General features: G+C 36.6%; 1 protein-coding gene across 10 annotated transcripts in view; it reads left to right on the top strand.

Moving 5' to 3' along the window:
* CCNT2 (cyclin T2) overlaps nucleotides 1-23675 on the top strand; it is a 46932-nt gene that overhangs the window by 17359 nt on the left and 5898 nt on the right. For 4 of the 10 annotated variants that reach the window (XM_068545223.1, XM_068545222.1, XM_068545225.1 and 1 more), the window contains 5 exons: nucleotides 12438-12566; nucleotides 14386-14446; nucleotides 16737-16799; nucleotides 20020-20065; nucleotides 21724-21887. In XM_068545223.1, coding sequence (XP_068401324.1) covers nucleotides 12438-12566; nucleotides 14386-14446; nucleotides 16737-16799; nucleotides 20020-20065; nucleotides 21724-21887 — 463 coding nt within the window. Of the gene's footprint in view, nucleotides 1-9067; nucleotides 9210-9749; nucleotides 9917-12234; nucleotides 12264-12437; nucleotides 12567-13679; nucleotides 13941-14385; nucleotides 14447-16736; nucleotides 16800-19710; nucleotides 19900-20019; nucleotides 20385-21723; nucleotides 21888-23675 lie in introns of those variants that run through there. The other 6 variants (XM_068545228.1, XM_068545227.1, XM_068545229.1 and 3 more) reach the window with 6 other exon arrangements.

Raw genomic sequence — 23675 nt, 5'->3', positions numbered from 1 at the left:
TTCCACAGATGCAGGTACATCAAGTTGATTGTGGAGCTTTAATCCACTGCTCCTGAGGCTGCCTGGAGAAATTTCCCTTTCTCTTCTTTGTTCGCACAGCTCCTGGGGTTCAGCTTTGGATTTGGACCCACCTCTGCGTGTAGGTCACCTCAGGGCGTTTGTTCCCCACCAAGACAGGACAGGGTTAAAGGATTGGCTGATTAGGGGGCTCTGGCTCACTCAGGCCCTGGGTCGGGGAGGGGTACGGAATGCGGGGCGAGCCTGCGGCGGCAGAGGCCAGTATGATGTTGCACCAGCCTGAGGCGCACCATGTGTTCTCCCAGGGAAGTTGTCCCTGGATCATGGGACCCTGGCAGTGGCGGGCTGCACAGGCTCCCAGGAGGGGAGGTGTGGATAGTGACCTGTGCTTGCACACGGGCTTCTTGGTGGCTGCAGCAGCAGCCTTAGTGTCTCATGCTCCTCTCTAGTGTCTGTGCTGATAGCCATGGCTCGTGCCTGTCTCTACAGCTCATTTAGGCAGTGCTCTGAATCCCCTCTCCTCGCGCACCAGGAAACAGTGGTCTCTTGCCTCTTTGGCAGCTCCAGACTTTTTCCCGGGCTCCCTCCCAGCTAGCTGTGGCGCACTAGCCCCCTTCAGGCTGTGCTCACACCGCCAACCCCAGTCCTCTCCCTGGGATCTGACCTCCGACACCCGAGCCTCAGCTCCCAGCCCCCGCCCGCCCCGGCGGGTGAGCAGACAAGCCTCTCTGGCTGGTGAGTGCTGGTCGGCACCGATCCTCTGTGCGGGAATCTCTCCGTTTTGCCCTCCGCACCCCTGTTGCTGCGCTCTCCTCCGTGGCTCCGAAGCTTCCCCCCTCCACCACCCACAGTCTCCGCCCGCGAAGGGGCTTCCTAGTGTGTGGAAACCTTTCCTCCTTCACAGCTCCGTCCCAGAGGTGCAGGTCCTGTCCCTATTCTTTTGTCTCTGTTTTTCCTTTTTTCTTTTGCCCTACCCAGGTACGTGGGGAGTTTCTTGCCTTTTGAGAGGTCTGAGGTCTTCTGCCAGCGTTCAGTAGGTGTTCTGTAGGAGTAGTTCCATATGTAGATGTAGTTTTGATGTGTTTGTGGGGAGGAAGGTGATCTCCATGTCTTACTCCTCCACCATCTTGAAGGTGCCTGAATCATTTTTTTAATGTCTGTTAGTTTGGAGGTGTGTTGGTTTGTTAAATTTTTTGGTGTCTTTTAATTGTGGTAAAATATAACATAAAATGTAACATTTAAACCATTTTTAAGTGTACAGTTCAGTGGTATTAAGTACATTCACATTGTGTGCACCCATCCCCACCATCCATCCATATCCAGAACGTTTTATCTTCACAAACTGAAAGTCTATTTATTTATTTATTTATTTTTAAAAATAAATTTATTTATTTATTTATTTATTTTTGGCTGTGCTGGGTCCTCGTTTCTGTGCGAGGGCTCTCTCCAGCTGTGGCGAGCGGGGGCCACTCTTCATCGCGATGCGCGGGCCTCTCACTGTCGCGGCCTCTCCTGTTGCGGAGCACAGGCTCCAGACGCGCAGGCTCAGCAGCTGTGGCCCATGGGCCCAGTCGCTCCGCGGCATGCGGGATCCTCCCAGACCAGGGCTCGAACCCGTGTCCCCTGCATTGGCAGGCAGACTCTCAACCACTGCACCACCAGGGAAGCCCCTGAAAGTCTATTTATTAATCAAACTTCACATTTCCCCTTCCTCCCTGCCCCCCCGGCAACCACCATTCTACTTTGCTATGAATTTCACTATTCTTTTGTATCTCCTATAAGTGGAATCTTAAAATATTTGAACTTTCATGTCTAGCTTATTTCACTTTACCTGATGTCTTCAAGATTCATGTTTGTTGTAGCATGTGTCAGAATTTCCTTTCTTTCTAAAGCTGAGTAATATTCCATTGTATGTTTGTACTACAGTTGTTCATCCATTTTAATTTGTTAATGTACAGATGGATAGGTGCTATAAACATGAATGTACAAATTGCTCAATTCCTTGCTTTCAGTATTTCGGGGTGTATACCCAAAAATGGATTTACTGGATCACATTGTAATTCTGGGTTTAATTTTTTTAGGAACTGCCATACTGTTTTCCATAGCAATAGCACCATCTCATATTCCAACTAGTAATGCACACAGATGCCAATTTCACATCCTCACCAACACTCTTTTTTTTGGTGTTTTTGGCTGCATTGGGTCTTTGTTGCTGCGCACAGGCTTTTCTCTGGTTGCGGCAAGTGGCTACTCTTCATTGTGGTGGCTTCTCTTGTTGTAGAGCACGGGCTCTGAGCGTGCGGGCTCTAGAGTGCAGGCTCAGTAGTTGTGGCTCACGGGCTTAGTTGCTACGCAGCATGTGGGATCTTCCCGGACCAGGGCTCGAACCCGTGTCCCCTGCATCGGCAGGCGGATTCTTAACCACTGTGCCACCAGGGAAGCCCCATCAACACTTACTGTTTTCTGGTTTTCTGATAATAACCATTCTAATAGGTGTGAAGTGATATTTCATTGTAGTTTTGATTTGAGATTCTCTGATGACTACTGGTGTTGAGCATCTTTTCATGTGTTTATTGGTCATTTATCTTCTTTGGAGAAATGTCTACTCAAGTCCTTTGTCCATATTTTAGTTGGGTGTTTTGTTGTTAAGTTATATGAGTTCTTCATATACTCTGGATATTGATCCTTTATCATATACATGATTTGCAAGTATTTTCTCCCATTCTGTAGGCCAACTTCATATATATATATATTTTAGTGCACAAAAGTTTTTAATTTTGATGAAGTCCAAATTTGTTCTTTTGTTGCCTGTGCTTTTGGTGTCATATCCAAGAAATCATTGCCAAATCCAAAATTATAATCCAAAATTATTTCCCGTCTTCTTCTGAGTTTTATAGTTTTAGTTCTTACGTTTAAGTCTTTGGTCCATAGCGAGCTAATTTTTATATATGGTGTAAGGTAAGGGTCTGATTTTTGCATGTGGATATTGTTTTCTCAGTACCATTTGTTGAATTTTTTTTTTAATAAATTTATTTATTTATTTAATTTTGGCTGAGTTGGGTCTTCGTTGCTGCGCAGGCTTTCTCTAGCTGTGGTGAGTGGGGGCTACTCTTCGTTGCGGTGTGCAGGCTTCTCATTGCAGTGGCTTCTCTTTGTTGCGGAGCACGGGCTCTAGGTGCGCGGGCATCAGTAGTTGTGGCTCGTGGGCTCTAGAGCGCGGGCATCAGTAGTTGTGGCTCGTGGGCTCTAGAGCGCAGGCTCAGTAGTTGTAGCACACGGGCTTAGTTGCTCAGCGGCATGTGGGATCTTCCCGGACCAGGGCTCGAACCCGTGTCCCCTGCATTGGCAGGCAGATTCTTAATCACTGTGCCACAGGGAAGTCCTGTTGAATTTTTTTTAAAGCAATTCTTTCTAGTGTGATTTTTGTTGCTTAGGGACAACTCTTCTAAATTTTTCTTATAGTATCTTTGTAACACCTAAATACTTTTTGTGATACTCACTCTTTTCAGAGATTAGTTTTCCTGAGCTTTAAGTAGATGTGTTTCAGAGGAGCTTTTCTAACTTCACTGTTATTTTGTGTAATATTCAGAAATGTAGCAGGTTGCTTTCTGGGGTTTCCTGGCTGTGTTCCCCTACCTCATTTTTATCTCTGCTTTGCCTTGTACCTATCCTGCCAATTTTGCTTTTTGTTCCCAGAAGCTTTTCTTCAATATGGAGTCCTGGAAGAGAGGCTTGGGAGATCAGTTTCAAAAGTTCATAGAAGTTAGCTTCAACCCTTTAAGCCTTACTCTAGTCCTCATGCATTCATCCACTTAATTGGACTTGACAAAATTTTTCCCAGGTTTAGCTGCTGTTCTCAAATTGGCCCACCATGGTTTCCAGTGGATGCCTGTTGGCTACTTTTGAGTTTCTTCTGTTATCAAGTCCAGCACATGCCCCATTACTTGCCTTTCCTTATTGCATAGATGCTGATACTGTAGGTATTGTGGTTACAGTAGCCTGTTTTCTCCTCTCCCGTTTGTATTTTGGGATTTCCTTGTTAAGTGGTTTGGTTATAAGCATCCATAGGCTCTTGGTTTTGCTATCTTGTTTCTCTGATTTTCTGTGGAGATTTGGGTAAGCAAGGTGGATGGTCCATCAGAGAGAGTTTGATAGACATATGAAAGCAAGTGATATTCTTGTTAGATTTTTTTTCAAATTGATTCTGAAAAGAGCTCAAAGTTTCAAAAAAAAAGCTTTTTTTTTGAAACATGGTGCTCTATATGTCTAGTTACATATGTTGACTGATGGAATGTATTGACCATATCTTATACAAGTCTTTATAAAGTCTTCATGAAGCAGCTTTTCTCCCTCAAAATTAAATGATTGTAAAATATTCACATAATTCATACCTTTTTTCATGCACACACACATACTTGTGTCTGCTAGTCTTGATAGTTCATATGCTTCTTTGATGGCTTTAGCTCATTTGTACCAGAACTAAGAAAGTATTTTATACAATTTGGTGATACAGTAATTCTAAACTGAGCTTGGTCTATAGAATAGAGCAGATTTTTATGTTAACAAATATGCAAAGAGTGTTTGCATTAGCCAAGGCACACAAAGGTTTCTGTATGAAGACTGACTTTATGTAATTTATAAACTGATTTTGAAGGCATAACAAAGGTATTTTTAGTACATAAAATTGTTTACAGTAATTTTTTTAAGTGAAAATCAAATTAGATCACTATACATGCTACTATAAACATGTATACACATTCTAGGGAATGAGGAAAGTGATAGAAACATCCTTACCACCCCACAGCATTTTGGGGCATTAACTTAATGTTTTATACTTAAATATAAGTTGTGGTTCTGGTTGTAAAGCTGGCATGTTAAGTACTCCGTATATGTCATATTTAAGGAAATAGATGTGAACTAATGGGCACAGGGTTTCTTTTGGGGGCGATGAAAATATACCTTAAATTCACCAGTTTAGAATGTGCAATTCAGTGGGTATATTTATAGAGTTGTGCAGCCATTATCACGATCTAAGTGTATAGTACTTTCATCACCCCAAAAAGAAACCCCATGCCTATTAGCAGTTCGCTGATTTTTCTCCCCCCTCCCAATCCTGGACAACCATTCTGTCTCTGTCGATTTGCCTATTCTGGACATAGCATATAAGTGGAATTATGCAATATGTGGTATTACACTTAGCATAATGTTTCCAAGATTTACCCATGGTGTAGCATATATTAGCACTTCATTCCTTTTTACTGCTGAGTAACATTCCATTCATTGTGTGGATATATCTCATTTTATTTGTCCATTTATCAGTTTATGGACATCTAGGTTGTTTCAAATTTTTTGCTGTTGTGAATAATGCTGGTGTGAACATTCGTGTGCAAGGTTTTGTGTGGAGTTAAGGTTTTGTTTTCTCTTGGGTATATACCTGGGAGTGGAATTGCTGGATTGTATGTTAAACCTAGACCTCAGTAATCTTAGGTAGCTTTTTTTTTAATATTTATTTTATTTATTTTTATTTATTTATTTTGGCTGCACCGGGTCTTAGTTGTGGCACATGGGATCTTCCTTGTGGCGTGAGGGATCTTTTAGTTGAGGCATGTGGACTTCTTAGTTGCTGCATGTGGACACTCAGTTGCAGCATGCGTGTGGGATCTAGTTCCCTGACTAGGGATTGAACCCGGGCCCCCTGCATTGTGAGTGAGGAGTCTTACCCACTGAACCACCAGGGAAGTCCCTTGGATAGCTTTTTTGAAGACATTTTGTGAAACTGCCAAATGGTTTTCCAAAGTATTCATACCATTTTACCTTCCCACAAACAACGTTAAATGGTTCCACTTTCTCCACATTTTTGCCACACTTAAACTGTCTTTTTTTAAAATTATGGTTATCCTAGTGAGTGTACAGTAGTATCTTGTGGTTTTGATTTGCATTTCCATAGTGATTAATGGTCTGGAGCGTCTTTTCATGTGTGTGTTGGCCATTTGTATATGCTTAAGCCTTGAACAGTGCAGGGTTTAGGGACCCCACCCCCACACACTAGGAAATCTGCATGGAACTTTACAGTTGCCCTGCCCTCTGTATACAAGTTTCTGCATCTGTGGATTCAACCCACTGCAGTTGCTAAGGCACTGTAGTATGTATTTATTGAAAAAAATCTAAGTTGTAGGACGTCTTTATATATTCTGGGTAACAATCGCTTATCAGAAAAATAATTTGGGAGTATTTTCTTCCATTCCATTGCTTGTCTTTTTCACATTCTTGATGGTGTCATTTGTAGCACATGTATCCAATTTATTAATATTTTCTTTTGTCACTTGTGCTTTGGTATATCTAAGAAAGCATTGCCTGATCCAAAGTCATGAAGATTTATTGCTGTATTCTTCTAGGAGTTTTTTTTAATAGTTTTAGCTCTTACATTTTGGCCTGTGATCCATTTTCAGTTACTTTTGGTTTGTGGTGTTAAAGAGGGAGGGATGGACTTCAGTTTTTTGCATGTGATTATATGGTTGTCCCAGCACTATTAGGTGAAAAGACTGTTTATTGAATTACCTTGACACTCTTGTTGAAAAATCAGTTGACCATAAATATAATGTTTACTTCTGAACTCTTTTTTTTTTTTTAAAGAGCTCCTGACTTATTTATTTATTTATTTATTTAAAAAAAATTTTTTTTTTGGCTGTGTTGGGTCTTCGTTTCTGTGCGAGGGCTTTCTCTAGTTGCGGCAAGCGGGGGCCACTCTTCATCGCGGTGCGCGGGCCTCTCACTATCGCGGCCTCTCTTGTTGCGGAGCACAGGCTCCAGACGCGCAGGCTCAGTAATTGCGGCTCACGGGCCTAGTTGCTCCGCGGCATGTGGGATCTTCCCAGACCAGGGCTTGAACCCGTGTCCCCTGCACTGGCAGGCAGATTCTCAACCACTGCAACACCAGGGAAGCCCCTGAACTCTTTATTCCACAACCTATGTGTCTTTATGCAGTACCACATAGTCTTGATTACTGTAGCTTGTAAGTTTTGAATTCAGGAAGTATGAGTCTTCCCAACTTTGTTCTTCTTTTTTCAAGGTTGTTTCGGTTATTCTCTGTCCCTTGCATTTCCATATGAATTTTAGGATCAGCTGGTCAGTTTCTGCAAAAAAGAAGCTGAGATTTGACAGGGATTGTGTAGATCAATTTGGGGAATCAGGCCTTCTTCACAGTATTAATTTTTCTATAATATTAGTTTTTGTTTAGCCATCTGAAGAAAAGTGGTCTTTTTAAGGTTTATGTGGTATGATAGAGTACATATGCAACATTAATGTTCTTATTTCACAATACTATGATTGTTTATTATGGGCTGGTAGGAGCTGAATATGTAAGGGAGAGTTGAACACCAACATTTGAAATGCTGAGGGTATTTTAAACTATAAATTGTAACAAATTCATAATGATGAGGTACTCCTCAGTAAATAAATTTTAAAATGCCAAATTGTGTTAAGCATATTAAAATGTATTTAAATATAATGTAATTACTCTGGAAATCAAGCCCTATTCTCTTCATCAGTACTATTTTTCAGCAATACTGAATACTAGTATTTTTTCAGTCTTTATTAAGCCAGCTCTTTTTTAAATGTAACTAGATGTTCCAAATAACATCCAACCTGAAGATTTTTTTAAATTCTCAACATAAAATTTCTTACGTTGACAGTATTACACTCACACATAATTATATGGGTAGGAAAACAGCTAAAATGCCAGAGTGAGTTAATGACATTTTCTGTAACACTGAAATGCCAGTCTTTTCAGTGCAGTAAAATTAAGGGTTTAAACCCCTTTTTAACATTGTACTGGAATTTTGGTTTAATTTGTTGAAGCTTGGTGATCTTTCTTAGTAACAAACGGACATTTTGACCTATTCCATTTTCTTCTTTGTTGGGGGGCTGTTTTTCTTTATATCTAAGTTTTTACTTTTCCTGTTCTGGGATCCTCTTTCTGTGAGTGTTTGCTGAAGTTTTACCATTACCACTTTTCCTTAGCTATAGCCATAGGCAAGTGAGTTGCAAATTCAGACTGTGATACCTAGAACTAGCTGGATATTTATTAATGAAGCGTCTTCAAGGCACAGAAAATAGTTACTCCTACTCTTAGGGGACAGGAAGTGTTGGGGCAGTTAAGGGACAAGGCAGAAATGGCCTCACCAGCCTGTAGGACCTAAAGATGAAACCTAAGAAAAGATTAGAAAAAGCTTGTTGATGATGTATTAGCAAATAGAAAAGCAGACTTGGAGGTCTTTGCTTCTGTTAGGGCTTTTTTGGATTAGGAGATCTAAAGTTGAAGAGTAATAAAATAGCTATGGCTAGTTCTTAAATAAAAATGTATACACAAAGTGTATGCAGAAAATTAACTACTAAAAGAATAAAGACCAGAATGATTTATTTGAAACTGATTTTGATGTAGCCATTTTCAGTGACTTAGAAATCACCCAACCTTTTTGTTAATGCAAACTGACCTTGCCTCCAACTATCAGGGTTGAAGCCAGCAATGGAGAGTGAAGAATGTCAGCAGTGAGGGCATCATGAGCAGAAGGGGAGACAGCGGCCAGGAATGGGCAGGAGGAGAAAGATGGAGAAGGAAGGGAGTCAGATCAAGAGGTAGGAATGGAAACATACAAAGGAATAGAATAAGAGAAGAATGTAAAAACAACTGGAGAGAGAAGGGAAGAGAGGAGTACAAGTGTAATCATTGAAGTAAAGTCAAGTGTCATCATTTCAGTGTTTGAATCTGCTTATTAGTTAGGACTACAATGAACCCTTTAAAGAATTGAGTTTAACCGTGGAAGAAAGAAGGTGAGCAAGAAAGAAGGGAATTTTGATGAGCGTGTTAAATCACTTTTTAAATTTAAGATCAACCCTAAAAATACACAACTGTTGTTTCATTTTGCAGCATAGTGATAATAATATTTGAGTCATATTACTATGGGGCACTATTCTAAGTGCTTTACATATATTGATTCATTTAATTCTTACCACAACTTTATAAGCAGATACTATTTCTCCCATTTTACAGATGCGGAAACTGAGCCACAAAGAGAATAAGTAATTTGCCTAGGCTAGTCAGATAACAGAGCCAGGATTCCACTGAGGCAGTCTGACTACTGTGCTACAGCTGGCTTCATCACCTCTACCTCCCCCTCTCCATCATTTGTATGGTATATTTCTGTAGAAATTTGTTTTGTTTTGAGAATGTAATATGCCCTTGAAATAGTTGTACATCTGTTAGAGTGACAAACTGTGGACACTATTTAAAGATCAGTTTTTCTTCCCTTTAGTTACAGTAACTTGAGAAAGTTTATTAAACTCAGTACCAGAACACAAAAGATGAAGAGTGCATGGTCCCTGTCCCCAGTGAACTGAATCTCAGTTTGTAATTGGTCATTTGAACCAACCAAATGTCTACTCCAATATTGGTGTGAATTCTTTTACTTTGAACCAAGGTTGCTAATGAATGTTTGTTGCCTTCAAAAGTATGCTCACCTTTAAAAGCCACCGACCAACTAGAAGTATTGTCGTTACTTAAAGGTTTTTGAGTTATTTTTGTTTTAATAAGCCACACAACAAAGTCAGCTTTTCATACAAAAAACAGTGGTACCTAGTTTGATTACCTTCCTTAGTCATCCTTAAAATTAAAGCCTCGCATGGATATTCACAAAATATCTAAAAAGGTGTTTTGTTTTGTTTTGTTTTTACAGCCCTGATGGAGTAAGATGTTTGCAGGCAGTAGAGGAGGAAATGTGAATGGAGGTAGTGGATTTCACCAGGAACTTTGGAAGAGTGTTGGGTATTAGTTGCACTGGAGGAGGATGAGAATTGAGCCCTATTTAGAGGGAGAACAGAAAGACTTCTGTGAGGAGTGTGGGTAAATAAACCAGGAACCTATCCTGAAGATCATTGCTTATTAGCTCCTTGAATACTTAATTTTTAAAACTTTTTTGTAGAATTTTAGAATCATTCACTAGCATGCATATTTTGTGTCCATTGAGACTGTCTTCTAAGGAGAAGAGCTATGTGGTTTGAAAGTGCTTCTTGATATTGAGGTTTACAAAAAGTCTGAAGAGGATGGAGCTGTGACTGGGAGTCCTAAGAGATTTTACCAAGAAAAACTCATTGGAGACTTTTAGAAGTGCCCTTTAGGCAAGTAAGAGAAATTCTGGCGTTAGGAAGACAGTTTAAATATTAATATTAAGTTCAGTCTAATTTGACTTTTCACTTGAGCCTGTATTGCTTCACTGTTTGACAGAGAGTTCTAGCATTTGAAGGTTGACTTAGCCATTTCCCTCTTAGACATGAACGAGATAATAAATGAGAGATTGTGGGAAACTAAGAGTATCTTCATTTTATTGAGTGTCTCTTGCATTTCTTACCTTGGCATTGGCTCTTCGATTTTTTGTTGTGACATTTGGAATACTCTGAACTTAATATTGGTGCCTTTATATTAATATATGGATTATCCACATGTCATTCATTCAGCAAGTATTTTGAACAGCAGCTGCACAATGCTAGGTAATGGGAACACGAATGAATAATTTAGTCTCTGTGTTCAAGCTGCTTCTAGACTGGTAGGGCAGACAAAATTAATAAACCCCAAGTTAGAGTACAGTGTAAGTACAATGACAGAGGAATACACCGTTTCCTATTGAATAAAGAAGAGCAATTTGCTCTGACTCGGGAATTTTACCTTGGGGGGGTGTGATCTTTTGAGGCAAGCTGTAAAATAGAAAAGGAATTAATCAAACAGACTAGGTAGCAGTGATAAGAAATTTTCAGTATGTAGACAGAATGACAGAACAGATAGAAGATAATTGTCCACTCTCAGTTATCTTACACTTTCTCCATCTTAGGGACCCCCCCTGCCCTGGATGACTGCCATATAACTGGTATTTCAAGGATATTGACTAATTTTGGTATTGCTTGATTAAATCTGTTGTAAAGAATAACAGTTTAGTCTATATCTATGAAAACTAAGAATAAGTTGCTTTTCTGAGCATTCTCAATTTTTTAAACCATTTCCTGTTGTAATTTTAATTTTAAGAGACTGAAATAAATTGAAAGTCCAAGATGGAATTATTCAGTCTGTTTAAGGTAACATTATATCTGATTGTTTGTAGCGAAACTCACTTAATTTTAGGTATGTTTTAAAGATTTATACATAGGAAGAGAACTTCGTGAAGTCATTTTTACTCTGTTTACTCATCTGCAAATGCAGTTGGACTAGAGAAGGCCCCTTTCAGATCCAAAATCCAGTGATTAAATTTTATATCTCAAGAATGATATTTATAAGTTGTTTTAAAAGCTATCAGAAGAAAGGGTCCACCTCCCCTGTATCAAATTTTCTCCTTATGTTAACTACCCAAATCATGTAGCTCGATTTATGCCCCCCTCTCTCTCCTCCCCTCCTTCTTTTGGCATTGTTTCTGTATAGTGATTGATAACCCCTCAGATGCAGTTAGACTCAGATATTCATCTCTTGAAAAATAATGTACCTGAATCTTGATGTTTAGAAATTATCTTTTCATGACATATTTTTTGTATGTATTCCTAGAATGTTATTTGAATTTAAATTATGCCAGTTTTCTGAGTCAGCAATTATTTGGTGTACTACTAAGTTTTTGGATAAATATTTGCTCAGAATTGTTGTTCTCTTAGTCAATATCTCTATAGTGCAATGTTCTTATATTTCTATCCCAAGAACATAACTTACTAAAGCTAAACAAACAAAAGTTACTTTTTTCATCTCCAGTTAGAAAGGTTTCTACTCTATTGGTTTGTCTTACATGTTTATATTTCCTGGTTTTTTTTAGCTACTTTTAATATTGCTGTATTGAAGTAATAGAGATATTAAGTAGCAGTTTCATGTTCAGAATCCTCTTATTTTGCCTTGTAGATTCTTGTTCTTTTTCTCTCTTGAGCAAGATTGTATAGCTCTTAGCCACAAAATGAAGCATTGATTAAAAGAATCCTAGTAAGTGGTGACTGCCTCAAAAGAGGGAAAATCTGGGTATACTTTACCCACTTTTCTTTTTTTTCTTTTTTCTTTCTTTTTTTTTTTTTTTTAAAGCTTTGACTTCATTATTTTGCTTGAGTTTTTTCCTTTACCTCCACAATGTGTGTTAATATTATTTAAACTTTCTTTTAGCTAAAGTATAAGTCTTTTTCCTTTTAGAATTCTACTTGCAAAACAAGTAAAACAGATTTTATAGACTGAGGTAACTAGTTCTATCTAATGAATAACTTTTTAAAAATTTAATCTCGTCATAGCCCAACTTCAGTTCATACTATTAATATTGCATTCCTTTCTTGCATGTCCCCCCCCTTAGAAAGTAGAAGGTGTTTCCAAAATTTATTTGTTTTTAAATCACCAAATTTTATCTTTTCCACAGATAATATCACCTACTGCATTATTTTTGGCTGCAAAAGTAGAAGAACAGGCTCGAAAACTTGAACATGTTATCAAAGTAGCACATGCTTGTCTTCATCCCCTAGAGCCACTGCTGGATACTAAGTGTGATGTATGTAAAAATTGGATGTTTTGGGTTTTGAAACCTTTTCATTATTTAGACTTAATAAAAATATAATTCAATTAGTGTTGCCTTCCAATGCTGCTTATTACTATTACGACTTAGGAATGTAATACCAGGAAGTGATCTGACAGAAACATATTTCATGTTATGTTCATGAATTTCATTGTCATTCTGCATCATGTAAAGCTTTGATTCAAAGGTACTTTTTAAGTGTTTCACATTTTGTTTATCCTCACAGCAAACCTGTGATATATGTAGAGGGTATATCATATCACCTCCATCGTTTGGGTGTATTTAAGACCAGAGATATATAATTTTCTTAAATTGTTGGCAAATGAAGGAATAGAAAAACCTCTGGATTTATCTCTAGACCAGTAATTACTCTTTTTATAGAAGTGTTCCTTTATTAATGCGTGGATGCTACTACTGTTCTCTGATACATAAAGATTTATTTTACCATGCTTTCATGAGTGTCATTTTGAAATTATTTTTGTTTTCCTAAAGAGTAATACTGGTTTACAAACAGCTTGTTCATCACCAATGTTTCAATAGACCTTGTTTGAAAACACCATTTTTAAATGTTCTGACATCTTAAAACAGAAGCTAGCATTCTGGGCCTTTGAAATCCTTTTTCTAGCACTCCTATGTAAGTGAGTTGCTTTATCAGGAACTGTTAACTACTGAATGACTACCAGACTGTATTAATTCAGTTTGATTTGGATCAAGTTTAAGGTCCAAATTAAATATATCTGATTTTATTAATGACAGGTTTTATCCTACATGTTGGCTTTAAGGGACTAAAATATTAATGTAGCCATTCAATAATAGAGAATGTATGATTATTTAAAGTTACTTCTTATAGTTTCTATTAACTTTACAAATTCAGAATTATTTCTTGTGAATGCTTAGGGTATTGTTCAAATAATAGAAAAATCTATGTTTTAAAATTCAGCTCAGTGATCTCAAAATGGGCATAAATAAAATTAAAGGTGCTTTCACTCTAAGTTTAGCAATATGTCCTTACAGAAATGAATATTTATATATAATATAGTTTTCTTATCACCTTAGTCAATTGTCATGATATAAGAATGAGATGGCAGGAAAGTTTTCCTACCTTTTATTCCCCAAGTAATTACATTAGGGCAATGATTTATTGAAGTTGAGGGAGAAGACCGTCTATTTTTGTCCCCACAGGTGTATGGTACATTGTTTTGGTATTTTATAGCTAAAATTTTTTCTTTTGATCTAGGGGTTTGAGGGATTGTTTTATTTTGTCTTTTCTGAAGAGAGGAATTTAATTCTAAAAAATAACGCACTGACCTACTGTGACAGTCAAGGAATTACCACATGAAATATCCTAGAGTGAGTTGATGAATCCTTTTCTTTAAAGGCCAGTTTGAATTTAATCTTACTTGGGTTGGCGCTTCCTGTCCTTAATGAGTCCTGAAGCACCAATGCCTGGGTAAAGTTTTACCTTACAGACTGGAGATGTCTTTTTTCAATTAACCTACCCCCTTTCATATTATTATTTTTAGATTGGTTTTTGTTTTGTTTTGTTTTGCTTTGTTTACATTTCCTGTATTAGAAGTAATTGAATTTAGAGTTTCCTGTATTAGAAGTAATTGAATTTAGAATTATCACAGAAAATAGGTTTTCTCTATCACCCTCAGTTTTATTTTCTTCATATTTCCAAACTACCTTGTAGTAGTTCGTAATGAATCTATAATACTCATGAGATTTAACAGTCCCATAGTCTAGTAGTGTTATGTTTATTAAGCATTTTAATATTATTATTTTTACCTGGCAGGCTTACCTTCAGCAGACTCAAGAACTGGTTTTACTTGAAACCATAATGCTACAAACCCTAGGTATGTACTTATGTCAGGTATTATTTGTGTGTGTGTTCTTCAATGCAGTATTCTAAATAAAGGAAAAGATTTCTGGAATAATTTTATCATTGAAGAAAGTTTCATTTGAAAATAAGGTTTGGTTCCAGAATAGTATTGCCTGGTTCTAAGGAAGCCATTTTTTAAAATTTAATTTTGTTTATTAGCATTTAATTGAAAGGCAAACATAGCCTTCAATGTGATTTCTTATATTTTCAGATAGTTGAGACACTGTGCTTCATTTTGGATTTGCATTGGGGAATAAAATGGTCCTTTAGGGCTATTGTGTATGACTATAATATGTATAAACATACATAGCAGTCCTGCTGTACTAGAGCTTATGAATTTATCACATCATTTTATTTTATTTTTTTAAATATTTATTTGGTTGCACTGGGTCTTAGTTGGGGTAGGTGGGCTCCTTAGTTGAGGCAGGCAGGCTCCTTAGTTGTGGCACACGGGCTCCTTACTTGTGGCATGCGAACTCTTAGTTGCAGCATGCGTGTGGGATCTAGTTCCCTAACCAGGGATCAAACCCAGGCCCCCTGCATTGGGAGCACGGAGTCTTACCCACTGTGCCACCAGAGAAGTCCCTATCACATCATTTTAAATGTGACATAGTAGTTATTTAAATGTTGATCGTCCTTGTCTGAAAGTTATATTGTCTGCAAGGTTTGTGCAACTTAAGTATCTGTAAAAATCATTTATTCTAATCTTTTACTTTACTCATGAGGAGGTTGAGCCCTAAGCAGGTTTTGACTGTGTACAGTCATATATTACTTCTGGAAGAACCTAGGAGGGTGTAGTGGGAAGAACATAGGCTTTATGGAGATCTGCGCTTAAGTATGTAGGCCTCTTTACTTGCTTTCTAAACTTGGTCAGAGTTCCTTTACCTTTCGTACCGCCATTCTGTATGTGCAAGGTGGAATAATAATGTAGCTTTAGCATTGTGAATTTGAAGATGAAAGGTTGTTTTTTTAAAAAATTGCCACATAGTGTTTCATAAATAATCATTATTTATTATGGTAGTTATTTTTATCTTATTTGTACTCCATTCCCAAATGTTGAATAGAAGTCTAATAATCATAGCTTTCCATCATGACAGATTCTTTTTATTACAAAAGTAGGTTGTTTGAAACACATATAACTTGTTGAAAGTTTTTATAATATAAATATATAAAAATAAAAGTGAGAATCTTTTTATTCCTTCCAAATCCAATTATTTAGCATGTTACCATTTTATTATATAAATATGAAATTTTACAAATAATGAAAGTTGAAGGAAAATAACATTTTAAAATAGTTATTTTATCATATAAAATCAATGTATCGTATTCATATTGTTGATGACAAGATTCTTAAACACAGAGAATGAATAGCATTATTTTAAGGGGAGCATTAGAATTTACAAGATATAACTATGGCTTTTGTTAAAGTGGGATTTTGCAGGTTTAATAACAGTAGAAATACGAAGAGACCACACAATAACTTTATAAATCCAGATAATCTGTTTATTAGGATGTTATTTCTTTAGTACTGCTGAAGGCACCATACAACGACCTCCACTTTAAAAAAAAAAAGGAAACGGAAAAACCCTGCCCTACCTAAGGGGTTGACTGGACATGATAACTTTTCAACATGTCGTCTTTGGTTTTAGAAACTGATTTAATCTTGAGGCCTATAAGGTTCACTTGCCTTAACAATTTCATTGTTATTAGTAATGAAATGTAGTTATAAGCTAACTGAAACCCATTGATTTAAGGCACAGTGAGAAAATAAGAGGACCATATTTAAAAGGTCATTTCTCCCACTGTGGCCCAAAGGTTATATTTATGAAAAATGTTCTTTTCACATCTTCTGAAAGAGTTGGAATATATTTAAGAAATATGTTACTAGTTGAATTCCCTGCTTAAACCGTGGGGCAAGCTTAATAATTGTATTTGTCATGATTTTAGTTTGTTTAATTGTATTTGTCATGATTTTAGTTTGTTTTTAACTTGAGGATAGTCTCAAACTAATTGTAATTGAGAATTTTGAATAAATATTACTTATCTCTAAATAACTTTGTCAGTTTTCATAATTGGAACACTATATTTGAGAAGATATTATTTCTTATGATTGGGGGTATAATAAACATGTCAGTGATGAGAAACTTGTCTTTGAGTTTTTTTAATAATGAAAAATATACGTTTATGGTTATGTGATGAGTGGCATTTCTCAGGCAAGTATTATAGTGGTAAGTGATTGGGAAAAAAAGTGCTTTTCATTTCAGGTTTTGAGATCACCATTGAACACCCACACACAGATGTGGTGAAATGTACCCAGTTAGTAAGAGGTAAGCGAAACTTTTCAATTAAGTTTTAATGCTTTTTATTGTCTAGAATTGATAATTGAATGCTATTTTGTTCTTCTAGCCTTTTCTTGAGTTTTATTAAAATGGCAGAAATGTCATTTTGAAGCATTATTTTTCAGTGTTCTACACCTACCTATTCATCTACTTCTATATTTGGTTCTTCCTGGTGAAATAGCTTCCTTTAAGTTTAGGTGAGAGTCTTGTTTCTCTAAAAAATTAGCGGGCTTGCAAATATTAGGACTCTTTCTACTTCCCCATTGGGCTATGCCCATCCCAATTCAGTTAGTATTTAAGATGTAGGCCAAATTTAACATATAGGTGCAGAAAATAGTACTAATTTCCAATTTATTTGAAACTTTGATTGACTTCCTGAAAAGTGATTACGGTTTAAGAATTTGGAGGTCAGCTTCAAATCTTTCAGATAAAAATTGCCTTTCTTAGCGGATTTGTCATTTTGGGAAATGTTTTGCCCATGTTCGTTTGAACAGAATTGATTTAATACATTTTTCAAAGTTCTTTAGCATTACTAAAAATGGTTTCCTTTTTGTGTATAATGAAGAAATTATTATATAGCATGATATATAACAGCATGTGATATACTTATTAAACCTTTTATAAACAGGAGTACAAAGTTTTTGTATTGTTTTCTTTACTCCTTATAAAGCATGTGGTATATATTTTTTCTACTCTTGTTAATGAATCCTATGTATCTATCGTTGTATCTCTAGAAATAATTTTTCACACAGATGCATGCAGTACTACTTCTACTTTCCTGTTTACCATGTGAAGTGTTACACACTAATAGCAACCACTTGGAACCTTTAGTGTGCCTTTTTCTGATACTTCTTTTTGAAAATGAAATTTTGCAGTTTCATTCCTTTACCACCAGACTTGTTTAGGTTTATTCTAAACAAAATGGGTAAGACTTTTGAAGGCCTTGTTTCTAGTGTTCACCTAAATGTTCTCTTATTCATTCTAAATTGAATTCACTTTATACCGAGGTTAAGGTTTTATTACTATGCTAATGGCTACATATTAAAACAGACAAACCTGTTGTCTGGTACCACAGTTGTCATTGTTAAGAAATGGACTAATAAAAATCCCATTTATATTTTTTTAATCCTAAAAGCAAATGTTATCATTTATAAACTAAACTAGAACATATTTAATTTTGGTTTCTATTCTTCATGATTATATATTTTATAGCACTTTCTCATCCTCAGTATTACAGTGTAGTATAAAATTGTATAGATAACTAGTGTAGATGTTGGATTAAGAAATAGAGCTTTAGAGAAGTTCTGTTTTCCTGAAAACTTGAAAGGGTAAGCTGTTTTGTTTAAATAATGGAGAGCCATATAATTTGCCTTAAGTTGAAAAGAAAGATGTTGAAGATATTAAATATAGGTTAAAAAATATGTAGGTGTATGTGCATATACACACACACACACTCTCTTAGTAGGAAATGAAACTGAATTTTCAGCTTACTATTGTGAAATTTGAGTCAGCTTCTCTTAAATCCTATCTAAAGAAGCTAGAGACATTAAAGTCCATTTATTTTGCAAAATTGAATAGTAAAATTTAAACATTTACAAAAACTATGAATTTGATATATCATGCAAAGCAAAATATTTAAATCTGATTTTGTTGTTGTTGTTGTTAATGTTTAAAATGTGACCAATTCTTAAATTTTAGTACGACTCTCATATGTGTTTAACATCATTTTGTCTGACTAACATTTCAAGTAACTGTAATTTGCATCTTACTCCACTTCTAAAATGTTCTTTCGTGTTAGGTATATTTTTTTCCTTTGCCCCTAAAACCACTTTCAGCTAACAAAAGAACATTTTCCCTACATGTTCTTCTCTGTTTCAATGACTTTTAATGGGTTATTGAATTTACATATTCTGAGGTGAAAACTGCAATAGCAATTTAAACTTACTTTTACTTACTTTTCTGTATGTTTTGATTCTTTCGTGGGTGGGGGTGAGGGTAAAAGGTTTGAGTTCTTTGAAGTTCTCCCCTGCCCCTGACCTCTGGAGATGAGAAAGTTACTATGCTACTTTGCTGCAGGATTGGCTGATGTCATTTTACAGGGACCTTTCATTTCTGTGATTTCTCCTTCCCTCCCCACCAGGAAAGAATGCCATACTTAAGTCACACTGCCTCCAAGACATCTGATGCTTTGATACTCTTCCTTAGCACAACTCTGCTAAACCCAAATCCCTTTTGTAAACCTTTATGTTGATGATCCACATGGGGCAGCGGGGAATTACAGGTGCCACAAATAAAAATAGGAGAGGGCAAGGAATTTGAGACCTGTTAGAGGGGGTGAGCTGAGGTGAACTGATCCTAGGTGAGCAGAGAGGAAAGGTATGTCAGTGATTATGAATGTAACTGGGGAAAAGGGGGAGACTATAGCAGAAGCATCCCTGTTGGGAAGAATAAGAAGCAGAAGAAGGGAGAGGGGAACTGTTTTCAATTTCAGTGTTTCAGGAAGCTAGTTGTTAAAAATTGCTTTTCTATTGAGGACCAGTATTGAAGCATCCTGATTCCCTCTAGAGTACTTGTATCTTTTCTAACGTTTTGGTTAACTGGATTATATAATTTAAAAATAATACAGTGGTGTTTTCTATATCTACATCCTTATGATGTTTCTAGGTTGTTTATTCTCTGTTGATGCTTAGTAGCATGATGAAAAACTGAGCAGTTTGTCCTCTCTGAGTTTGGGGGTTGGGGGTTTGTTTTTGTTTTTTTCTTTTGGTGGAAGTACTTAAACCAACTTAAATATGATGACTGAGGATTAAGTCTGGCAGGCAACTCTTTGTATTAGACTTCAAAATCTTTTCTTCTTCTTCTTCTTCTTTTTTTTTTTTTTTTTAAATCCAGGAGAATGCTTTATTGCAACTTTTAGCTGACTAGATGCTTAACTTAGTAACAAGTTTAGCCCTTGTAACTGGCTAGCTAAAAGCAAATCGGCTTGTTTCTCAGATCTTTGGGGGATAGCAAGAAACATTTGAGTGAATGTTGTTGAAGATTTTCAGTAGTATAGAAAATGATGGCGCTCTTGTGATATTTGTAAGTAGTAAGTAAAATTTACTTTTTGTGTACAAATCTTTGAAGTTTTTGTTGTGTTGAGAACTTTTCGATGGTAGCATGTTAAAGCTGATAGTATTGTCTTCGTTTTTTTTTTCTTTTCTTACAGCAAGCAAGGATTTGGCACAGACATCCTATTTCATGGCTACCAACAGGTTGTTATCCTGACCCTCTTTGTTGCACTGTTGTAGCACACTATAGCTTCCTTTAATGCAGGGCCCCCTCAATGTGTCTCTTACCCTTGTTGCAGCAGGAGACTGGACCATCTACTGTGGTGGTACCTTCCTGTCTGCTTTGCGGTGTATTGTACAAGGGACTTTTGGCACAGAGGGGTTAAATGCACAATGTGAAGTGTAGTGGTGCTTTTTGATGACATATTCTCGATTTGTGAGTGCATAAGTCTAAAATTGGTAGCCTGAATAGCAGCTAAAGATTACAAAGAGCTAAACTTAACGTAGAAATTCGAGCAACTTGGTAAGTATAAAGCTATTTCTAGTTTACAATTATAGTTAAATGACAATTTTTAAAAATTTCACGTTGATCCAATCTTAACTTTAAAATAATCATTAAAGCTTTTTTAATAAATAAAATTTATATCACTTGGGTTTTTTTTTCCAGATAATACCCGCCAGTAGTAGATTAGTAGTAGTCACGTCCTATCAGTGCCTTGATTTGCATAAGTATAATTTTTACTTTAAAAAAAAAAACTTCCTCTTCAGTTCATATAAAGAATGGTATGGGTTTGTGCTTGATCAGTAGACATTTTCATCAATTCTGAAACTGAACTGGAAGAATAGTTTTTAAAAGTCTTTCACATCTAATATATTAATTTTGTTCTAGATTGATTATATTAATGATTTAAATTTGTTTTTAAAATGAGTCATTGGGGAGGAGTGGACCATACCATCTTTATGTGGTCCTTAATTTCTTGTGACACTGTTAAGTTTTGTTTAAAACTTTGGATTGGCAAAAGCCAATATATTTTCTTAGGTATATGTTGTTGGGATTTAACCTCTATCCCTAGAAATTCTGAACAACAAGGCCAAAACAAATCACTTAAATTTAAAACTTTGGTTAGAAGAGGCTAGCTGTGACATGCTACATGCCCAGTCTTTGGCATGTCATGGAAGGAGAGAGGTAGTATTTTTGTAGTATTTAACAACATTGGGCCTTCAAGCTGTTCAGCAAAAGGTAAGTTTCCTCTGTGGCTTTGCTGAGAAGAAGATAGTTTTACCTAGATAGGTTTTAAGTTGTCTGAGTTACTTAAGAATTAATGTTTGTTAAGCCACATCAAGTGGTAATCCCTGATTATGATGTGTTATTGAAATCACCTTGTCAGTTTTACAGTCTTCTGCTTTTTCTTTAGTTTTTTGCCATGACATTACAAAAGAAACAAAAATACCACCAAAGAAAGTTTAAAGCGTTTTACTTGTATGTAGTAATTAGTTGAAATATACTGTCTTCCTCTCCTTTTATAGAGAGGTAAAAATACTTTTAATTTAGATGTAAAAAAAAATTTAGAAATATTAATATATTAGTAGTATTAATAAAATACTAATGTACTCTAGGAAGTAAGAGTGTGAAAATGTTCATAATCTATATAGGTTTTTTAGTGTTCAAATTTTTTGACCATAGTCATAAAAAGTGTTATAATGTTAACTTTTAATTTAATAAAATAAGGTTTTATACTCTAGACTTGAAAAAGAAAACCTTTATAATTTTGTTTTTGCTCTAATCTTATTGGTAAATGTTTTTCTTTGTTTTACATATCTGAATTTCTATGACTCTTCGTTTCAAACCTGCTCCACAACAGTCTGCATCTTACAACCTTCTGTCTTCAGTATAAACCAACAGTGATAGCATGTGTATGCATTCATTTGGCTTGCAAATGGTCCAATTGGGAGATTCCCGTGTCAACTGATGGAAAACATTGGTGGGAATATGTGGATCCTACAGTTACTCTGGAATTACTAGATGGTAAGTAGAGAAAATAAATCTTTTTGTTACATTAAAATTTTTTCTTTTTATTATGGATTAAAACTTCTATCTACTTTTGTATAGGTTTGAAATACTTTTGTATAGGTTTGAAAAAATACTCAGTCCCCATATACTCATGCTCAATTGAAGTTATCAGTTCTGGCCAATCCAGCATCCTCCTTCCCCCATAGTTATTTTGATGCCAATCCCAGACATCATTTCATCTATTTTGAAAAGATAAAGACTCTTTAAAGACGTAATTCCATTTTAACAATTTGGCAGTACAATTTAAAAGTATAGTTACATGATCAGGGCTTCCCTGGTGGCACAGTGGTTAAGAACCCACTTGCCAATGCAGGGGACGCTGGTTCGAGCCCTGGTCCGGGAAGATCCCACATGCCGCAGAGCAGCTAAGCCCGTGCGCCACAACTACTGAGCCTGTGCTCCAGCACCCACGAGCCACAACTACTGAACTACTGAAGCCCGCGTGCCTAGAGCCCGTGCTCCGCAACAAGAGGAGCCACCGCAATGAGAAGCCCGCGCACCGCAACGAAGAGTAGCCCCCGCTTGCCGTAACTAGAGAAAGCCCACGCACAACAATGAAGACCCAACACAGCCAAAAATAAATAAATAAATAAATTTATTTAAAAAGAGAAAAGTATAGTTACATGATCAAATGAACAGGATGAAAATAAGGATTCATTAGCCTAAAGGGGGAAAAAATGAGCATATATTAACCACCACTCAATATCTAAAGCCCTTTCAGGACTTTTCAAAGAAATATGATTTATAGTACTACAGGTTGATAATACAAGAATACCTAATTTAAAGTACACTAATTTTGGGCTTCCCTGGTGGCGCAGTGGTTGAGAATCCGCCTGCCAATGCAGGGGACACGGGTTCAATCCCTGGTCCGGGAAGATCCCACATGCGGTTGAGCAGCTAAGCCCGTGCGCCACAACTACTGAGCCCGTGTGCCGCAACTACTGAAGCCCACGCTCCTAGAGCCCCTCCTCCGCAACAAGAGAAGCCACTGCAATGAGAAGCCCGCGCACCGCAACGAAGAGTAACCCCCACTCGCCACAACTAGAGAAAGCTGCCTGTGCACAGCAACGAAGACCTGATGCAGCCAAAAATAAATAAAATAAATAAATTTTTAAAAATAAATAAAAAATAAAGTAAACTAATTTTGTTGAGTTTAAAATGTATAAACACAAAGTCAGGTATTAACTTACTGTAGAAGATGTGAAGCAGTGAGCTAAAGGTATTTTCATGGTAATATTCCTTGCTCTGTTCCACTGATGGTAAAGTGTGTCGTTGTCTTGCATTAATACGTATGAGTTGACAAGGAAAGATTGGGAGTGTAAGTTCTGTACATTATGGACCTGGAATTTGGAGGTCTCCTGATAGGATGTTTTTGTGGTAGAGAAATAAGCAGGCCAGAGGCAGGGGATTCTTGGGGATTAAGACATTTTAACCAGGCACTCTAGATTTCAGAAAGGAGATAGATAACATTTCTTACCTAATATATACATAAATCTAAACTGGTATGTTAGGTTTTCTGCTTCTTTTTGTGGGCTTTCCCTGATTTCCTTTACAAAATTGAAGCTAATTTGAAAACTGGATTTACATGACTTCCGTTATATAAAGTGAGAGACCCCTATGGCTTTGGAATGTGGTTTTCCATTAATATCTTAGATGCTTCTTTAAGACAGAAATTTCTTTAAGGGTCTGCTCCCTTTTCTGTGAAGGGCCAGATAGTAACTATTTTAGGGTTTGTGGGCTATA

The sequence above is a fragment of the Eschrichtius robustus genome, chromosome 5, assembly GCF_028021215.1.
Source record: "Eschrichtius robustus isolate mEscRob2 chromosome 5, mEscRob2.pri, whole genome shotgun sequence".
NCBI lineage: Eukaryota > Metazoa > Chordata > Mammalia > Artiodactyla > Eschrichtiidae > Eschrichtius > Eschrichtius robustus.
The sequence above is the reverse complement of the archived record's forward strand: the minus strand, read 5'-3'. Positions and strand labels throughout refer to the sequence as shown.